General features: G+C 35.6%; 1 protein-coding gene across 1 annotated transcript; it reads left to right on the top strand.

The window, feature by feature from the left end:
* The first annotated feature begins 4,437 nt into the window (after window positions 1–4,437).
* On the top strand, window positions 4,438–7,728 carry LOC123310192 (leucine-rich repeat-containing protein 24). Its single transcript, XM_044893617.1, has one exon. The coding sequence runs from the start codon at window positions 4,897–4,899 to the stop codon at window positions 6,904–6,906; it is 2,010 nt and encodes a 669-aa protein (XP_044749552.1). The 5' UTR covers window positions 4,438–4,896; the 3' UTR covers window positions 6,907–7,728.
* The last annotated feature ends 14,247 nt before the right edge of the window (window positions 7,729–21,975 follow it).

Below are 21,975 nucleotides of genomic sequence, written 5' to 3' on the forward strand. Positions count from 1 at the left end.
AGTCCGATTAGTCAATCCACATGTTGGAGCTTAGTTTTCAACAGAATTCCTTCATATTTGAGATTTAATTTCGAAAAAAACTGTTTTAACTAGTTAATAATGTACATAGGTAGGTGTATTCTCATTGTGACTGAAACAAGTTGTGCCCTGCATGTATAGTGTTGAGCCGTTCGAATTTTCGCGAAATTCCCTCTTATCTCCCGGAAAATCGAAAATGAAGAAAAAAGTTAGCCCAGCACTTTTGTTATTTCTTCTCGAAAATTAGTGGAAAAATTTGTGCCACATTTGTGCTGACTTGTGCCGTAAATATTTTCTCGAAAATAAGAAAGAAGTCAGCTCAACACTTTCGCTTTATCTCAATGAAAACATATGTGAGCAATTGTGCTACACGCGATCTAACTTGTGCCATTGAAATTATCACGAAAATCATTCTATTTTTTCGAAATATTGAGTTTTTGGAAGAAAGTCAGCCCAGCACTTTTGTGTTTTGCAGTTTAATTTTTTTATATAGTTGTTCTACATTTGTGCTGATTTGTGCCGTTGAGATTTTCAGAAAAAACTTTTCCTTCAAATGGTGGATATCAGAAAAATCAGTAGATTCTCTGGAAATCAGTATATATCTATGGCGACAGGCCTAATATAATAATAATAATAATTGATAATAGTTGTAAATTGTGCATGGGAGGTTGCCAACCTCAACGGTATGAATATTAGGCCTGTTGCCATTTATACTGATTTTCAGACAATCTACTGATTTTTCTAATATCCACCATTTGAAGGAAAAGTTGAAAGTTTTTTCTGAAAATCTCAACGGCACAAATCAGCACAAATGTAGCACAAGTATATAAAAAAATTGAACTGCAAAAACAAAAACACAAGTGCTGGACATTTCAATCTCAATCTTGTACTGTAACGAAAAAATTAACGAATTACATTTTCAGGTAAAATCGAAGTTTTCGAATGCCAAACAGCATTTATGAATTTGAAACAAATGAGACAAAATGCATTTTGGTTTGCGATACAAGATAACTTGATCCATTGGGTTGTGAAGATACAAAAAAATTATTAAGATACGAAAGTGTTCTTTACTTATCGAAAAATAGCACAAAATATGTTTTGTCGTACAGATCCCCATCATTACAACAGCCCCACAATATGTCACCTTCGTCGATATAATAATCTTATTCAATGTTGACTTACAGCAAGTTTCATAAAACTCTGATTGTCCGAGTAACGATTTGACAGTCACTCGATTTCTAAAACGAAATCGAGAATAATTGAATGGACGTATGAACATCATAATCTGATGACAGAAAGATATTCTGAATGATCATGACTGAATTATCGATTGAAAACAAATTGACGTATATTCGTCAATCAAGCGTTGATTCTCCGATCAAGCTTTATGAAACCCGGGGTTAGTCAATTTGAACATAATTTCGGTCATGATTGTGTGAGAAAATTGAATGAAATATTCGAAAAAATGGAGAGAATGCGAGAAAGTCTGAATCTCATCTAGTTTACTGTGTCACCATTTTGCAGTTTGTATAGAGTTTATTTATAATCCTCACAAATTAATATGTTTCCTAATTTCCAACATTGTTTAATGGTTTTCGAGATCTAAATATTTCATTGAAATATACAAATTCAAAAATTCTGTAGTAAAAACCTTATTGATAAATATGAATTGAAGGTTTTTTAATAATAACAAACATGAATTGAACAGCATTTCGTCCATTCCCTATTTCGTTGTATAGATTCACGTAAAAGCGCATTATTCATTGATTTCCGCACATCTCCGCTCATTTGCGAACAAGGAAGTTTATATGAACATGAATAATACATTCTTCCGAACCCAACAAGCATTGACGAAATATATTCAAGTCACAGCTTGTCGACGTCAGTGTGAGTCACCAGCTGTGCTTGTCCTCATCTACATACCATTTAGAGTCCGTCCCTGCATTGTTACGTCTCGGCAATCACGCGTTTCTGTAAAGAAACGTATCTGATTTATTGTCCCGAATGCCAGTCAAGTTTTCACACCTTCCGGTCCCGGCTGTAGGTAAAGGTAGATTGTATGTTTCTATCCCAGATAGGCAGACAACCTCTCAGTTAACCAGCTCAGAATGGAGTGGCGGAATGAGCATGCAGATACAGTCATACCAAATTCTAGATTTTCCTTTTTGGAGATTGAAAAAAAAACCTGATATTTTCTGAAAAGGGTTTGATCTCTTGTTCCTTATAACAAGCATGTAATTTTCGACTTTTGAGTCAAAAATGGCCTAAGAGCTAAGAGGATCTGATTGATGATTCAAATCATTGATTGAAACCGAAAAAAAGACCAATAAACTTGAAATTTTCAAAACAAGTTCAGAAATTCGTGAAGATCGTATCACTAGAAAAACTTTGCAAGCCCTAAAGATTTTGTCTGACTTCGTTGACTTCCTTATTTTTATTTGAGTAATCAGCATACTTAGTTTTCAAAAGTTTGACTTTAACACTTCTATATACAACGTGGGTAAAAATTGACAAACAAAATTCGGAATTAACCATTTTGTAGAAAAATAATTGAACAGGGAAATTTTTATTTTAAATTTGGCAATTTTTTATGTATTATTGAGGAGTTGGTCATACAACCTCTCTGAAGCGTGGAGGGTAGTTGAGGATTTTGAAGGGCAACACTATATTTTTGTGCTAGAAATAGAGATATACATTTTGTTTCTAAATATGATTTGGTAATCAATAGGGTTTTTATCGCTGCTTTTTTAATTACACGAGTAAAATGGTTAAACTTATTCTACTTTTTTTTGTGAAGGTATATATACCTACATTTTAGGAGTTACCTCGAGAGTTACTGATGCTTTTGAAGTGTTATGGAAAACATTCCGTTTTCAAACATAAGCAATTGATAAATTGAATGTGTAAAGCCTTGCATTTCAACGGATTTTTCGAATGAATGAGGCTACGAAGTTCAAAACAATAAAATAGTCATGGCAAAAAAATGATACTGTTTCGCTCCCAGAAATTTTCACACTACAAAAACTGGATTTTTCTCACCTAATTTGATGATTGTGTTTCACTCAAACTAGATACTCATAAACATATCCTGGTAAAGAATATGCATGTAGATGCCATCAACTGTGTATCCAGAGAATTATTTTGGATATACAGAGTGTTTCTTCTCTCTCCAATGTACAGCTCTTTAAAATTAGGTGAAAACAATTGTTTTTATTTAATATATCCACTTTGGAAAATTTAGAAGAATAAAATTTGGCAGATGCTAATAAAATGGCAGTTTATGAATGTTTTTATTACCCTTAAATGTAATCACAAGGGACTGAAAAAAACAACCCCTATAATATTTTGCATAAGATCGTTTTAATGCGCCTATATTCTCTATTTAAAATATGGATTTCAGAAGACAGACTCAATCTGCAACATTTTTACGTCCTGACTTTTGATCATGAAGTTGTTAGTTTGATCACAAAAAATAAAATACTGCTTAGACACTTTTCCCATAAATTCACAGAGAGGTTATTATTTATTTAAAAAAAAATCAAGTAGACTGCTGTCAAATGAAGTCATATGACAAATAGTTTTATTGTCCTGATTTTCTCTGTGTTATTCTTCAATCTCTGAAGAACTAATACTAATTAAGTAAATAAATTTTAAAGGGCTGTAACTTGGAGGGAAAAGAGTGTTGAACAAAAAGTAAGACCCTCCTATATTTTTGCTAAAGAATCATCCATTGAAATCTTTCGCATCATTTCAGAAACACCCTGTATGTCTTATAGTTAGATATCAATATATGTATATCATCACGTATGAATTGATAAATTTTCCCCAGGATTTAAAGAAACCCTTTATATTTATGAACTCGAAATTCATCCTGTAGGAAGTTTTCAATTTTGAACCTTTATGGAAAAATAAAATGTGGTAAGTTTACTCATAGTGGTTCAGTAAATATATAATTACCATAAATATATGGTAATTCATCATTATTAAATACAATACACAATGAAATCGATCTAAAAGCTGTGTAGCAACCAGCGGTTGCATAAATTTATCGAAATTTCATTTTCACCACTATAAACTTATAGTTTATATAGTTTATATTTCTTCAATGATGAAATGGAAAGGGCCACATCAATTGTGATTGTTGAACACGAAAGGATTATTCTTTATTCTGGGCGTTTATTCCATTCTCGCTGTTTTTTTATTTCAGACTGGATGTATCACCGAATGATTCGAGTTCAAAGTTTGCGTCTTGTATATAATTCCAACACAATACTGTAGGATTTAATTCATGCTATGCACCAACACGAAATTCCAGCCATGGGAGTCAGCATACATTTCCTACCCACACCTCTCTACCCACGTTACACTTTTGAATTTCATTAACATTCTGTCTGAAAAGACGAGTTTTTCAAAAGAGATGCAGGTAGAGATACGCACAATGCCCGAATTCCGTACGGGATTTTCGATATAAAGAACGACAACGGCTGAATGAACGACCTAGGACGACGTCCCTACCTTGAAACCACAAATTTCAGATGTATTTCATCTATTTTAGAAGACCGGAATTTGAAGTAAAAATCAGTAGTGATGCGGTTTTACTCTCGCCAACCTCTGCGCAACTACAAGACTGAGGGCTGAGGAGGACAAAGAGAGAGAGAGGGTGCGTGAGGAACCGAAGAGAGCGACTTCGTCGGCTTCAGGCCTTAGTCAGTGATCGGCCGGTGAGATTGGACGATAGGCTGTGTTCGATCATTAAACATTTTCGCCGCAAATATTTAATATTAGTTATCGGAAGTTCATTAGACTCGTATAAGTTATGGTGAAATAGTTTGGATAAAAATTCCCTCGTTTTATTTTCCATTGAATAAAGTTAGAAAAATGTTGTGGTACCCCAAGAGTTTCCAACTCCTCTTCATCTTGTACGTGATGGACTTCTTCCAGCAGTGCGGAAGCATCAAAGACCACTGTCCTGGTTCTTGTACTTGTAAGTGGAAAGGTGGAAAACAAGCAGTTGAGTGCGTCGAACGCGGTTTGATCATGATCCCCGAAAACATAAACTTGGACACGCAAGTTCTCGACGTATCGAACAACAATCTCCAGATTTTACCGCGTGAAACATTTTCGCGATCCGGCTTAACCAACCTCCAACGAGTGTTCTTCCGGAATTGCCGCATCGGCCAAGTGGACGAATTAGCCTTCTCCGGCTTGACGAACCTGGTAGAGCTCGATCTTTCCTACAATCTCCTCACTTCTATCCCTTCGAAAAGTTTCAAAGGTATCCCGTTTCTTCGTGATCTGAACCTTGCCAACAACCCCATCTCGAAAATTGACGGAAACGCCTTCAAGGCCACACCTGGCCTCATAAAGCTCGACCTTTCGAACTGCGAAATACAAACCATTGCTCCGAGAGCTTTCGAAGGGATTGAAATGCTGGAGTCGCTCAAATTGAACGGTAACAAGCTTTCCGAACTTCGGCCTACGACTGTGCAGAATTTGCAGCGGTTGCACGGTGTTGAGCTTCACGATAATCCTTGGAATTGCGATTGCCGTTTGCGATCAGTGAAAGAATGGATTTTGACGTACAACATCCCCTATTCAGAGCCGCCTGTATGTAGCGGTGGTCCAGAGAGGGTTATTCACAAAACGTTCAGCGATTTGAGCATTGACGATTTCGCTTGCAAGCCTGAAATGCTTCCAGTGGCCAGACATATCGAGGCAGTTGCTGGAACTAATGCTACTCTGATATGCAGAGCAAACGCAGTACCTCCCGCACAAATGAAATGGTATTGGAACGGAAGACTCTTGGTTAACAACTCAGGATTCAGCTCATACAACAAAATTTATATTTTCGAAGAAGGAAAACAAGACAAAATCAGCACTTTGATCCTTAGTGAAGCTCAGAAAATCGACAACAACGAGTTTTACTGCGTGGCGGAGAATCGTGCTGGCAACGCTGAAGCCAATTTCACACTCTTCGTTTCGGCTAGCACTGGTGGACTGATGGAGTTCCTCAGAGGACAATTAGCAAGTTTGAGTGCAGTTCTGGTGATTTTAGTTCTTTTCATTCTTCTAGTGGTCTCAGTGCTCATTCTTCGTCTACGAAATCTAACCTATACTGAAACTAAAACTCCGGGACAGTTAGAAGTGGTGTCGATTGCTAACGGCCCCATCCATAAAACGCCTTCTAGTTTGAGTTCTCCGCGTCCAGAAACCTCCTCTTTCACGGAAAAGAAACCTGGTGAACTGAATTTCTGCAATCCAGTTCAAAAACCACCTCGCGCTGATCCTGTTTATCCCAGCATCCATTTCAATGGAGGATCCGTACTTCCAGCCTCCACTTTTACATCTCCATCGCCATCAGGAAATAATCCCGACCTCATCAACGACACCAAGTTACAAGGAAGTGGGGACTTGCCACTGGAATCTACTAAGGACTGTTTTGTTGACGATTTCACAGAGAGGCCTGCAAGTGGCGAATACAGCAGAAACGCTGATTCTCTCTACCCTTCGGGCCTTTGGGAGCATGCGGAGACCGACGAGCATGGGAGGCAGAAAACCAACTTCGGTTCTTCTCAAAATTACGACGACAAAACTCCAATTATGAATGATAACTCAAGTACTTGTGGTTCTTCAGAAGAACTTCAATATAGAAGAGGTTATCCCACAGATTATGGACTGCCTATCGTAAATCCTGCTTTAGATGTTGGTATCCCCGCCACAAATGCACACATCCAAAACAACTTTCCAGCGAATGCTAAGACCTTGAGAGTCTGGCAAAAAGGTGGCGTTCCAGTGCTTCCACCAGTCTCTGCCCTCAAAAGAGCCTTCAGTAGTAGTAGAAATTCACCAGATGAAGGTTACCAAGAGGGATGCGGAACAGATGTATAAGATCTGTGTGTAAAATCCAAATATATCCAAGTAAACCAAAGACTGTTCGTTCCTAGTTACTTTAAATTATTGAGAATCATTAGTTGCTCATAATATTAAATCAATCCCAGTGCTGTGAGATAAATTGTAGAAAAATTATATTTGTGATAACAGAATCTTAAAGACGTTTTCTGAGATAATGTAAATTATTCTTAATATTGCTTCGCCTAAAGCGACTTCAAGAATTTGAATTCTGAAGAATATGGTGTAAGACTGAGAATGTTCAATAAAACAAAAACGGTTTATATTCAGTATATTCATGCTCTAATTCGACGCAATAGAAAGCATCAATTCTAAATATACAATCCGATACATTGCTTTAACGCTTTGTGTTAATACCTAAAATTGAATAATTCCACTTATAATCATTTATTAGGATGATTATTATGACACTCATATCGAGTTCAACCTACACAATGAGTTCAATATCTGAATATAACCAATCATATCGTAATGGAGGAGAAAATTTTCAATTCAAGATTGTAATATATGTATTTAGCAATGGAAGATTGTTTCCTCTGATCTTTTTATAAATCAATTAACACATAAGGTAGGATAACCGAAATTTGTAATTTATTTTTGTAAAGAATTATGATTAGAATACTGGTATACAGAAATCGTACGATTCTTCGTGAATATTTATGTCTGAATCGATACTTATCCAATGAATGTGGAAAAAATTTAAAATTGCATATAACAACCCAGTATTATTATAAATGTTACCAGACTGTACATATCTTGGGGTTAATGTAAAAATGAGTAAAGTTTTGTTAATAAATTATGAAGAAGTTTATCTATTCATCCAATACGACTTGTTTGTGTTTTTCGTGAATATCGAAAAGCAATTATTTTTTATGATGTTGAATGAGCTAAGAAATCTTGACGATCATGCAGAAGAGAAAAAATATCTTTACGGCTCCAAGTATCAGTATTAAAAGAGGAAACAGGGCTCCTGACGTGTCAACGTTTGAAAGCGTCAGACTGGAAAGCAAAGGCTACAACAATAATTGATCCAACACAATAATTAGAAAATTGAATGCAGAACAGCCAACCATTTAATATAATGACATATCTTGAGATAACACGTAAGGTGAATCTATATATGAGGTGTTCAGAGTTGAAGTGAACCAAGTCCCTTTGAGATGAATGGCTTAGAAGTTTTTTATCACCAATTAATTCAAAAGTGAGCTCTTTATTTATTTTTATTCTTATGTAAGCATATGCTTACATTCTAACTTTTAAATATCTAAAGAAGTCACTTTTGAATAATTTGGTGATAAACAACTTCTAAGCGAGCCTCTAAGCCATCCATCTCAAAACTAGGCTGCATGGACTCGGTTCACTTCAGCTCTGAACCCCTCATATATTGAAAATTTAGTTTTGAGCAATGATGAAGTCGATAAGCATTATGCTCCAGCATTATCACTTGGCGAATTTTCTCCTTCACTCAGAAGAATGAGGGCTACCAAACTTTTCTGTCCCATTCGGGAACGTAAACGATTTAAAATTATTTTTAACTTGGAAAAAATTTCGCAGGCAGCTTGAGTGGAAGAATGGATACGTAGATATTTGTACAAAATTGCTGTATGTTAGGGAATGAGGATTCTGCCTGTCAATCTAACACAAAAAACGTATCAAACAACCGACACAAGAAGATTCATCCAAATGTACCTTCAGTTTGGACGAGTCGTCTTCATTTAGCTGAATTTCTTAATTTGTGGAACATTTTTTTCGTATCATTATGCGTTTATTTCTTATTCGTTGGCAGAGCATCTTGTTATTACATACAATAGGAAAGAATGAAAAAGAACCACTACAGAATATATTTATGAATAAACGAATTTGAAGTTAGAATCTCAAAATAAATCAGGCACTGAATAAATATCCTAAAATCCATAACTAATATCATGACGTCGTTTATAGTTTCTTCCTCTGCGCCATACTGACATCTTGAAAAATAGGCTGAATTTAATTCGGAGCATTCTGATAATATCATTATTGCAGATGCACTGTCACATTCAAAGTTTAAATTTATTTTTATCCCGATATACACCTATATCTAGTGAAATTCAGTTCATCTGCATTGGTACATTTATGGATTATGTACGGACAAACTCTATCAAAAGTACGTAAAGATTTTGTGTTTCAGATTCCGCGATATACTTTCAGATTAAGGAGTTTCCCATTTCTGAACTACAAAAATGCATAAATATTGCAGAGGAACTTTACGATTGAAACTTCTCACAGCTTGTTGATATTGCTTTCATCCTGACAAACTCAGAAAGGACGATAAAAAAGTGGAGCGAAGTTAGTGCAAAGTTCTACTTATTCATTCGTGAGCCCAGACAAAGGTTCTATTCATGAACATTAAATTTTATTATTTTTCCAACTGTTGAATGAATCTTTGCTCCTTAGCGAATTATTATTTTTTGCTTAGTTACATACATATCCTGAATATATCCCCTACTTGAGATAGAGTTATGTATAGGTAATTAGAAACGAATTGAGAGCAGTGTTTTTGGAATGCCTCTACTCGAATTTGAGAGAATTATATAATCGGTTTTGCGTGCTTGGACATAGGAGTGATAATAGAATTTTGCGGTCGTAACTTACGTGTTTTGAGTCCAAAATGATATCAAACGATTGAATTGGAATTATTGATGAATTTGGTGTCAAAATCAATTATCTAAAATTTCCTTAAAATTGAAAAAAAATAAAATGGAAAGTCAATGAGCTGTTGTGAAGCGCCTATATGAATATTTTAGCAAAATTTCTGCTGCTTCAGAATTTTTTCCAGATAGTCGCAATCAAAAGAGCTTTTCTGAAGTTGAATTACCGTTCTAGAATCCTAATAAGTTCGGCTGCTTCTTGATAATCACACAGAAAGTACTACACTCATTTTCTGCATTGAGTATGGAGTTGAATACTCAAAGGTAGGAGAGACCATATCTGTAGTAAATTATGAAAAATCATTTTTCCTGATTAAGGTTGCATACCCTATCAGCGGTCATACCATTACCTGAACCTAAGCCCGTAGCAACTTCAGGAGCTTTTTGGTGTGAAGGCACCACAATCTATTTGTGCAGGTGTATTCCTCCAGATGATTTTTGGATCGTTGCCGCTGTATAAGGCTTTTATTCAGGAGTGGGACGTAAGAGGTGAAAAAAGTAAAATTCCTGGTGTTTAAATCCTTTTATTCAGGAACTGCTGCTAATTAAAACCCTTATTCAGGGTTCTGTGAAAAAAATTATTCATATTATTGTTCTACATGCAGATTCTGAGTGGATAGCACGATTGTCAATAGCCTTCAGAATGGTCAAAAGACATATAAAACTAGTGAAGTTCAGTAGTAAAAAAAATTTTGAATACAGAGATAGATATATTCCAAACATTGTTCATGCGAAAGACACAGGCATGAACGGAACTGTCCCACGCGCATGCCCACTAACACAGTTCAAGCTTGATCACTATGATGTTGATATGTTCCCACTGTTCCTTGTTCCAGTGAGACGATTTCTGTTCTGAACCCTTCAGAAGCTGTACCAGACGTGGACGTGGATGCCAGGATTAACTGGAAAAGTATTATATATATGTAGTGTTATGGTCCAAGCTACATTCATTGAAGTTAATTTGATAATATTTCAATTTTTTTCATCAAGTTCTTTCAGTTATAGGGTTTTCTAGATACTTGAAGAGGTTTCTCAGCTGAAAGAAATATAGGTTTGTTCGTTTGATAAGAAACTTATATTGTGATAGTAGGTTAGGATTTGAAATGCAGAATGACATGGAGACGGAAAAAAAGTATTAGAGAGATTCAGAGAGATTAATCGAAGGGAATTTTGAAATATACTGAAACTGATGAAAATTCTACACCTTTTGTAAAGGTTGAGATTCAGAGAGCAACATGTTAAACCATTCACATTGGCTGTTAAGTGTCCGAATATAAAAAAAGAAATATTGGTTGATTGCAAATCATGTAAATGGCAAGACTTCGCTGAACGAGAATAAACTGAGAAAATTAAATGCCTGCGAAAGTGTATGGAGCATTACTGGACAACAACTGATCTGGTTTTGGTTTGCGCTAGAAAGTTAAAGTTGAAACATTAAGAAGTATTATATTGAATCCAGTTAAGGAAATGAGAGACGATAGTTCTACTTTAAAGGAAAATTGAAATTGAAATTTATTTGGACTAAAACTGTGAATGCAGAGGACAATAGCAGGACTGAGGTATTTTAGATTAAGGAAGAGTTAAGTTGTTATGTTCATTCGTTGTTGTTAAATAATATGTTGTTTTTCATATTTCCATATTGGTTTATTGATTCTTCTAGCTGAGAACCCCTATTGGCAGAGTTTCGGGCAAAATTTGAATTTGAAGTAGGTACAAATTTTTGTTTTATTGATTGTGATTCCATTTTTTTTTATCATATCAAAAACATTAAGAAGTATAATGAATCATAACAGTACACCCTCCTCTTACCGTCGTGTGAACGAGATCGCTGTAGTCCGCAATAGTGGACCAATCAAGAATCATCATTTCCTTTCTAGCAATTCTTTGGTTATTCCAACAATGAGTGTCTCTATCGTTTTGCTGGAACACTAAGCCTCAGCCCTCTGAATTTAAGAGAGATGTGACTAAGCACTAGCACCATAATGCTGTGCAGTATTTGAAGACGAGTCGACAGTCACTATCTAGAAGAAAATCTTCACACAAGGAAGTTTCGGTTTATATCAACTTACTGAAATAACACACACAACGAAATTCGAGCATTCGATTCGTTGTTTGTTTGTCCCGTTCTTAAATTCTGATATTCCTTTTCAGCCGCATGCAGCTTATCCTTAACCTTATCCATTAGAACCGTAGTTACATCAGAAATACGACCGTCCCCTTTAACGGCTTTCGGCTCAACTTAAACCCGAATTGTTTTGACAAGAGGTTGGCGTAAGGTCTGAATCACCTCCAAAACTTCCCTGAGCTCCGCTCCGTGGAGCAATTTAATGAAAAATCGATCGGGAACTTGAGCCCTATTATCTAAATGATTCCATATAGTTTTACGTTCACGGCAGAGCTAGAATTATACTCGAGGCTAAGTTATCGCCATTCCCGTGAACAGGTGTGAGCAGCAATAAATAATGTTTATGGCGAAATCTATTTTCTTGAATTAACCGGCCCATTGTCATCATTGTTATCTGCGTCCATTATTTTCTGGCTTCACGGCTCTTCATTCCTATTGCAGTCGCAACGTAAATAGCGTATTTTAAATTGATGTTATGAATGAGTATGAATAATAACAATCATTATCTTGTTTTTGTTGGAAAATGAGGAAACATTTGTACGGAGGAAATGAGCACTTAGTCCAGACATTCGTTGGATATTTAGGACGAGCATTAAAACTTTTTGCGAGTGAGGAAACATGAGGATATCTCATTCCCGGCCACTATGAATGATGTGGATTTCAGAACACAACACAAGAGTAGACAATTACTGAATCCAGCGTTCTAGAAACAGAAAACCCCATGAGTTTTTAATGATAGTTGCTTGAGATATTCAACAAATATTCAACATTTTCTTCTTCTTATTCTCTTGAATAAACGATGCCCTTGATTTGATGGCACTTGTCGACAATTTTCTCACACAAATCTTGTGAAGATATCCTTTTCGGATGCAAATACATGCATTAGAAAATAGATAACGTCAGCTGAATTATGAGAGCAGTACATGAACTTGAGAATACTGATCTCGAATAGCAGCCTTCTCCACTACGTCAGGCTAATTCAAAAACAAAAAATGACTTCTTCTGCAAACCATCCGGAAGGTTTTCATCACAACCACGATCCACAAGTTGAATTCATCATACTTCAGAAAAACTGCACTCTCCTTTCTCTTCTTTGGATCTGTCTCCAAGTGCTTTCTCTAGGCATTCTTCCCATCTCTGGCTTCGAACTCAATATTAGTAAAAGGGTTGAAATTATTGATGTTGCATTCAGTTCAGTGAAATATTTTTCCATCAGTTATTTATCGATTACGTTCCAAATCGTTTCAACAGTACATATGCATATTCTTTGTACTCATCACCATTTTTCTTCAGCATATTGAATGCCCAGTCCGTGAATATTGTAACCAGAACATTAATTTGCGTTTTTTCATCCAAAATATGATTTTTCTCCGAAGAGAAGCTCAAAAACTGACCGTATTTGGTTCGTTTTTCAACATTGTTCTTTCAATTGCTTGAAATGAAGCACGAACAAAACGTGACTTTGTAATAGACATTACTATCAAGTAAATATACAGGGTGTTGCGTAATGAATGGATAATATGGTGCCTGCGGGTAGGAGACCTTATGGCGGTTCAGAAAAATATATTTTATGTTTAGTAAAGTCCCTTGGTTTTCGAGATATTGGAGATTTTCGAAAATTCGAGAAAATCACACACTTCACCACTCGTTTTGCTGGCAAGACTCCAAATGAAGGAATTTCTTCAAACTGTTTTTTGGATAGTACTCCAGGATAGATGCGCTATCGAATTTTATTTATTATTTTTGGGGCGCATGGATAGTTTTCATAGAAGAAGATCTAACTCAAATTTTCCGTTTAGCTTATTGTTTTTCCTAAGTTCAACCCAGCGTGGTGTAAAAAATAATATGGTTACCTGAGTGCCAAAGCAAGAGGAAACATGCCTGTTTCACTGAGATTCTGAAATGTATGACTCACTCTATTTCCATCATTAAATACATAATAAATTTCTATTACAATGAGTCAAGGCAGAGTTTGATGTACCTAAGCCTTTTTCTTAAATTTTTAGCAACTGAAATGAGACTTGCAAGCAGAATAAATCAATTATTCATAAAAAGTTGTAAAGCATCTAGTTGAGCTCCTGATGCCCACTTTGAACACTTTTTGTAAAACTCGATTCAATTAAACGATATTTTAAAATTGGTTTTTTTTTCTCGTATTCTTCCTAAAGTTATAAAATTAATAGTTTTTAGGCGAAATTCTAGTAACGAAGTGAATTTTAGCACTTTTGTAATTAAGACAAAAAGCTAAAACTCAATTTCTATTACATTGAGTCAAGACCTTTGTTACAAAAATGCTGAAATAATTCATAACTTGAAATTAACTTGAAAATATTGATTTCACAACGTTGGGATTCAATAATTAAAGAAAACGACAAAAAATATCAATTTTATAATATCGTTTCATTGAATAAAGTTTCACAAATGATGTTTAAATTGGCCACCATGAGTTCTGATACATGCTCTATACCTTCTTATGGATGATAGCTTTATTCTGCTTGCATTTCTCATTTTAGCTGCTAAAAATTTTAGAAACAGTGTTTACTTTAAACTAGGCTGATTGCAATAGGAATTAATTTTGTATTAAATGCTGAAAATACAGAGAGTTATACCATTTCGGAATCTCAATGAAACGGGCATGTTTTTTCTTGCATTGGCTCTCAGGTAACCTTATTATTTTTTACACCGTGCTAGGTTGAACTTATGGAGAAAAATGAGCAAAGCAGAACGGAAAAGTTGAGTTAGTTCTATTTTTCATGAAGAACTATTCATGCGCCTCAAAAATAATGAATTAAATTCGATAGCTCATCAATCCAGGAATACTATCCAAAAAGCAGTTTGAAAAAATTCCTTCATTTGGAGTCTTGCCTGCAAAACGAGTGGCGAAGGTGTAATTCTCTTGAATGGGCAAGTTTCCTAAAACTCCAAAACCGAATTTGAGATTATTAATGGAAAGCCTTTTCTACAAGTTATCCAACACGTAAAAGATTCGCTTCAAAATTCAGACATTTCAGAAATACACCCTTCGAAACTTCGACCATGTGAAAGCTTGTGACGTAGAATGCCTTTATTAAAGTATAGTAATTTTTGTTAATTCGACAACACTGGAACCGATCAAGAAGGTATCCACAGATTACAAAAAATTGTTTCTGTAATCTGTGTCTTTACCTTTTTAAAACCGATGACATTTTGTGTCATTGTGTTTTTCTTGTCAAATGTGATCATCAAACTTGATATTTATTACCTCTATGGTGATCAGAAAACTTTCATGACCATTACTGACACAAATGGGCGTTGCCGGATTGTAAAAATGACGTAGAATGTTCACAAGAGCACTTCTGAAATCAGAATTTTCGTAATCGAATACAGACAAAATGCAATATGTTAAAATTCGAAAAAAATATATTTCGAGATATTTGAGTTATAAGGATTTGACATATATTTTGAAATCTAGGAAAATACCCCATTTTCGAAAATTTCCAATATCTCGAAAACCAAGGCACTTTTACTGAACTTAAAATATATTTTTTTGAACCGCCATAGAGTTCTCTACCCGCAGGCTCCATATTATCCATTCATTACGCCACACCCTGTATATATATACTCGAAAAAAGTAATTCTTCGTAATTTCTAAATCTGTAGATAGATTATTCTTTATGTATCTAAAATAATAATGACGGAATGCGAGGGCAATATCATCAGTGTACATAAATTTCTCAGAAGTGATAGGGGTATCAATGGTCCTTGTGGAAGACCGTTACCCAAAGTTTTGAAATTACTACTGTTATCATCAACAAAAACACGAAACCTTCTATCTGACAGGATGTTTTCTAGTAAGCGAACCATCTTTCCACACTTCAGATGAGTATAGAGTTTGAAAATGAAACCATTCTTCCATACTATATCATATGTAAATAAATCCACAAATGCTGTTCCTGTTTTTCATTTATTATTGAAACCTGCTCAATGAAAGTGGTTAGGCTTAGAACCTGATCACAGCAATTTCTATTTTTCCTGAATCCCCCTTGACAATTTTGGAAAGCGTCTTCTAGAGTCGATGCAAGCCTAAAAAGAAGAAGCCTCTTTAAAATTTTAAAAGCCACACTTAATAATATTTTCAAGTATCACATGGACTATGGAATAGCTATAGCAATTTTACAATCGATAGTCATAAGTGTCCGTATTGCAAGTTCAAAAAACATTATTCTGGACATTTCTTAGTGCTGAATATGGTAATCAGTTGCCTTTCAGGTCAGATTTCAACCACTTTTACTTCTATTTTCCCAGAACATGATGGAGATTCTGCTTTGTGAATTATGAAAGAGTTCCTTCATGCACTAACAAACGATTTCCACCTCATATCCATTCTGGCACCCTGTAAGTATCATTACATCGAGTTCTCGAATAATGAGACGTCCTTAGGACCCGAACGTGTTCAGTTTGTGTCCAAAATTCGAGGTAACCGTTAAATTCTGCAAGTTGCCGAATACAAATACGTGAGGTTGACACATACGACACATCTATCGCTTCATTATTCAGGACTTGCACGAATTTCGTCCCACTAGTAGACTTCCTACCCCATCACTGCCAAATGAAAGGGTGCCATAATTACAATTATTATATCTACTTCGGGGGAATTTCCCTAGCCCGAAAGTTGTCATTCGCTGCCCCGGTTCGAGACCGTGGCATATAAATTTCGGAGGTTGATCGTCGCTTATCTGTCAAGTTGGTACGCTGAACGTTTATTGTCCTGTCATCCTGTGTACCTGATTAGGTTCCGAAGCTCCACGGTTTTAACTGCCCTAATTTTATCGCGTCCTGCATGCAGCTATCGTGCTTAATCGTTTGTTAGGATCGCAATTTGGGAAATTTGGTGTGAAATTTTTCCTGGAACTGCAAAAAATTTATTTTTCGTACAAGGTCGTGTTGTTTCGATTCTTTATGATAGCAATTGTTTTGATCTAACCCCGTTAAGTTATATTGATAATTAAATGATGAAAAGTGTTGTCTCCAATGAAAACCATACTGTATACTATTCGTGGTAGAACAAAAATGAGAAAATTTTCTTCCTTGAAGAAAAAGACGATTTCTTCCTTGAAATTTCACCTTCTTCAACTTTCATAAATACAGGGTGATAATTTAAAAACTTGCCAGGCCAATTATGTCTCGACAAGGATGTTTTTAGAGAAAATGCCGGAACAGGTCAATTTTAAAGGGAGAGGGACATATTGTGAGCAAAATTGTAAGCCGAAACCTCCTCAAACCTAGGTGTAGGGGCTATCACCCCTAAATTCTTAATAGGGAATAGAGGGTACCTCAATTTGAAGACAATAGTATTATGTAGAGGGACATATTGTCTTCCAATTGAGGTTTAGCTCACCCTCTACTCCCTATTAGGAATTTAGGGTGACAACCCCTACACCTAAGATTGAAGAGATTTTGGCTTACAATTCTGCTAGAAACATGTGCCCTCCAAATAAAAATTGACCTGATCCGGCATTTTCTCTGAAAACATCCTTGTCGATACGTAATTGACCTGACAAGTTTTCAAATTGTCAGCCCCTGTAACTACTTCAAGGACTCAACAAAAATTTGCAAACCATAGTATTCACGTAGAGAGACAAGTGATCTTTCAGTTGAGGTAAATCTCACCCCCTATTTCGTATTAAGAATTTAGGGGTGATAGCTCCTACACCTAGGGTTGAGGAGATTTCGGCTTACAATTCTGCTCAAAGTATGTCCCCCTACGAATAGAAATTGACCTGGTTTTCAAATTGTCGCCCTGTATTCCTATATTTATAGAAGTTAAGAGATGCAATAGAGAGGATTAGAAGTAATTACAGCAAGAATGGCGAGCAAGGATCGTTAAAAATGGAGAAAATATATGTGTGCAGATGGAGCAATCCCGACACTCAATGGGTATTAGAGGATTTGATAACGTGTGACCTATTTTAACTCTTTGAGAAGAGTCTGCTTCAAAAAATGTCTCGGATTAAAGTGTGTTACTCTTCAGGAGAACATCGAATGCAGACATTCAATCTGACCTTCGAGTTTGATTTCAAAGTCATTCCAAGGACAGGTAGACTCTTTGAATAGATCCTCGAATAGATCTGATCTTCGTGAGGAACTACAATCATTTCGTTTTTCTCTTGTAAATGCCGTTGATTATTTCTGTTGCATAATCTATGGAGTTTGAATCGCACTCTTTTCTTTAGAATTGCGTTAAAAAGTTGTCAATCATGATTTGGTACCTAACACTCGCATGAGAACAAAATTCTAGTCCTTGTCTGATTTCAAACTTGATAGAGGAGAATCAACCGATCCGTTGAAAATGATTTGACCAAGTTTTCCCAAGTCACATGGAGATATGGTAATATTGGTGCTCGGAGAATTTATTGTGGATAAACACAACCATTAAAGAATAACGCCGTAATCTAGTTATTCCAGTTTATTTTATTATATAATCAGAAGTAACCTTTTGAAATAGAGTGAATACGAAAAATTAGCTGCTAGAAATAAAACTTTGAACCACTACATCATAAATACAAAAGCTGATATTATCTTCGGTGAGGCTTTAATCTCAGACATCGGTAGTTTGGCTTTTCATAATCAATTTATTTCCCTCGTTATTTCGATTTCACATAAAAATTTTCAAGAAATTACTAGCACTTCACTTCATTCACAGTTTTAATTCAAAATATTTCAAGTAAAGTCATCTGGTCAATGCAGAACCATATAGTACACTATGCTATGAGAAAAGATTCATCTCCTAATTCTCCCCAAGTTTCTGGAGCTCCATTACTGGGTGATCCATCATCGCATTATTTCTTAACAATGTGCACTTCCCAATTTATAGAAGTAGCACCTACCCAAGCATCAAATCTTACCGAATTAACCAGAATAGTGCCAACTAGGTTCTTGGAAACTATTCCATCTCAAATAATGAGGCTTCTCTGTGTTTGATGGTGTTGCACTTCTGCTGTTATCTAATACCCGATGCAACTCGCATACAGTCCTGGGTTTCCGAGTAAAGTGTAATAAGTAATACCTATGGGTCACAAAAAAAAAGTACATTGGATCAATATGTATTTCGGATCAATATTTAACTACGTTGAAAGTGGAATTCATTTTAAATTACTGCATATTTTGAATCATACATGAACATGAAACCTAATATTTGAATCCACCAATCATGAACCAATCATAAATTTCAAAACAGTAATAGCGGAAGAGTGATACGTCATATTAAATATTTTGCAATCCTATTTTTCATGAATACGCTGAAAACAACCAGTCTATCGTTCGATTATGGTGTGAAACAGCAGAAAACTAAAAAATATCCATAATGTCGAATGATAGATGAATTTTAGTTAAGAAAACCTGTAAAATTTCAAAAACATATTGTACATTACCTATACTTATTATTATGAAAAACACATCTTGGAAATGATATGTTTGTTATATTTTTGATTATTCATCTAAACAACTGGAGTACTGCAAAACAAAACATTGATAAAAACATTTTTGAGCAGCCCATGAAGATTGCTGTTACAAAGCAATTTTTTTCCTGGAATTCTGAAAACTGCCAGTAATGAAATTGAGCAGACATTTTATGAGAGTGAGAAGGAAATAATGGTATAATGACTTTGTAGTTTTTTACTACAAGAAATGAAATCAAATATTCACATAAAAAATCGTATCATGGAGTTGATCTCAATTTTATCTTGAGGTTTGACTGGTAGAAGGGATAGACCAAAATGCTTGAGATATATAAGATTTTGATATTTAGTCTAGTTTGAACAAGTTAGAATCGAATCATAAAGTGCTTGATTTCACCCACGTCTTACAGTCTATACAGTGCCTACTACATCTAAAAAGACGAGTAATAATCAGCTCTTTGTCCTGGAAAGAAAACGCCAAATCGATAACGAAGCTCATCTATCTGGAAATTCTGTAGCGAAAAAACTTCCCTTCCCCCAATTAATGTCTTATTATAAAATCAAAACAGTTTGCATAATTAATCGTTTCCCTTCTTCGGGTCTCAATTCATTCGAACCACAAAAGCCGTACTCATTAACTCTACTTCTCTGCCGACGATCTTGCTCCTTGCTTTGGTGAAATCTTTCAGAAAAGTCTTTACAGAAGAGTTGGATCCATAGAAGCACCTAATTGATATAAAATTTCTTCATATAAAAATACAAGAACAAATAATTCTTCGATTCTTTTCGGGATATTCAGTTTACAAATATATTTGTGGAAATAATAAGAACTCAATCAAGAGTCGCGAAGCCTTCCCATTGACGTCATATACTCCAGGTAAAAACGCTAAAAAGTTATCAAAAACAAAGATCAAACAAGAAAGAAACAAAGAACAAATCAGGAGCCCATGAAAATTGGCAGATATCCAAACCATTGTCCTTTAATTTACTGGTCTACTACCCCAAAAAAAATTAAGAAAATTAGAGGAAACTCTTTACGGTCATGCAGAAAACAGTTGTTCTAGTAAGTGCAAGAACGGTACGTAAAAACATAGAAAATGCAACAAATAGTAGGAGAGAACAACGTCGGCTGCAACGAGAAGAACCACATCTGGGTGAAGCGCGGAGATGAGGAATACCACCGACCCCAAACAGCCGAGGAGCAGCCCAGACTTGATGACCACCATGAGCACGATAAACTTTAAAGAGCTCCAATAAAGCTTAATCCTTTTGATACCTGAGATGTCTGGGAGAAGGGAATCTCCTATTAGAGAGGTGTGAAAGATTCGAGCATTACTCCGAAGATTATGAAATACAATCCAGTTTGAATATATAAATTTCAGACTGGGACAGAAAAATGATGATCCCTGTAAAGTCACCGCGATTGCTTGCCAAAATTCTGGAAGAATTATACAAAACGATGAAAGAGCCCTATAAATACTACAATAATTATTGTCCTAATAATTCGTTTTTCATTTCCAAAATAAGACAGCAGAGGTTTGTTCGTAGAGTGGTTTGCAACAATTGTGAATTGTACAGAGCAAGCGCAATTCCATTTTAGGGTAGCGAAAATCCATTTGCGTTTGCTCTGTACAGTTCACAACAATTTTGAACCACTCTAGGAGCAAGCCTTGTATAAAAAGTTCTAATCCCCATTCATCGACTTTTATCCTTACCCGAGGCATCCAATTTTAACTTCAACATGATAATAACATAGGCCACTAGATGTCAACAGTTGCACTCAAAAAACAGTTGGAGACATTCAGGTGTTTCACTACCAAAGGCATGTTTGTTCTTAACAATTCTACCTCAAGTACTGGCTTGAAAAAGAGGAAATGAAGGATTTGAACGATGTAGCATAAAATTTCAATCCCATTTATTGATAAGAGATAAGAGCTAGGTAATTGTGAAAATATCAGTACCTACCGCAAGGTCCCTTTATTATTGTACCAAAACAGTTTATTGGTTGATTCAATTATTGTTATTGGACTTAACGTATTTTTTGACAAGTAGTATGGCAGTTTGGTAGGTATATGAACCTTCAATAAAAAGTTTCAAAAGATAAGAGAAACCCATCACTCACTTGGAATCATTCAGAAAACTTTGATACTGCGATACTGATGTGTATCTGGTTTTTAGGGACAATATGGTTCATCTCCCCACTGGCTTCTTTTCTGGAGACTGTCAAGTCAGGAAGCAACTAGCATAAGTCTGACGATTGCTGATTGAGTGGGTTGAAATCCGTATCACCTGGTCTCAGAATGCCTCGCCATTGCAGAGCAGAAATCTCTTGGAGACCATTTCAGATACTGGAGTTCATTAGACACTTCAAAGTGGAGCTCTAGTTTTACATGATGTACAGCATGAACAGCTATGATGAGGGCAAAATGAACCTATAGGTCGCAAGGCAGTGTAACTTTTGTTTTCTTAAGTATCAGGGGAAAAATCTGCAAGTCAGACGAACCACCCTCTCTTGAGGGAGAACAAGTGTGGGGATTCCCACTCTCCTGAGCTTGAGACCCACTAAAAACCCTTAACTGCTTCTTGAATATTGGTTCTGGGCATTTGCCTATAAACCGTTAATCTCTTAGTCGGTTTTCTTTTCGCACACTATCGTGCTGGCATTTATGTGTTTATCCTCTATTGAATACGACTTTATTGGATTTTTCAATAAGTTTCTGTTCTTATTTTAATCCCTTTTTAATTGATCTCTTGCTCTCCTTCGGTAAATTCGCATTTTTTTTTGTCTTCATCTGGGTGG

This window comes from Coccinella septempunctata, chromosome 3 (genome assembly GCF_907165205.1).
Source record: "Coccinella septempunctata chromosome 3, icCocSept1.1, whole genome shotgun sequence".
Lineage (NCBI taxonomy): Eukaryota > Metazoa > Arthropoda > Insecta > Coleoptera > Coccinellidae > Coccinella > Coccinella septempunctata.

Excerpts from the sequence above, each read along its gene's own strand:
- LOC123310192 (XM_044893617.1), top strand. The coding sequence starts at position 4,897 with ATGTTGTGGTACCCCAAGAGTTTCCAACTCCTCTTCATCTTGTACGTG.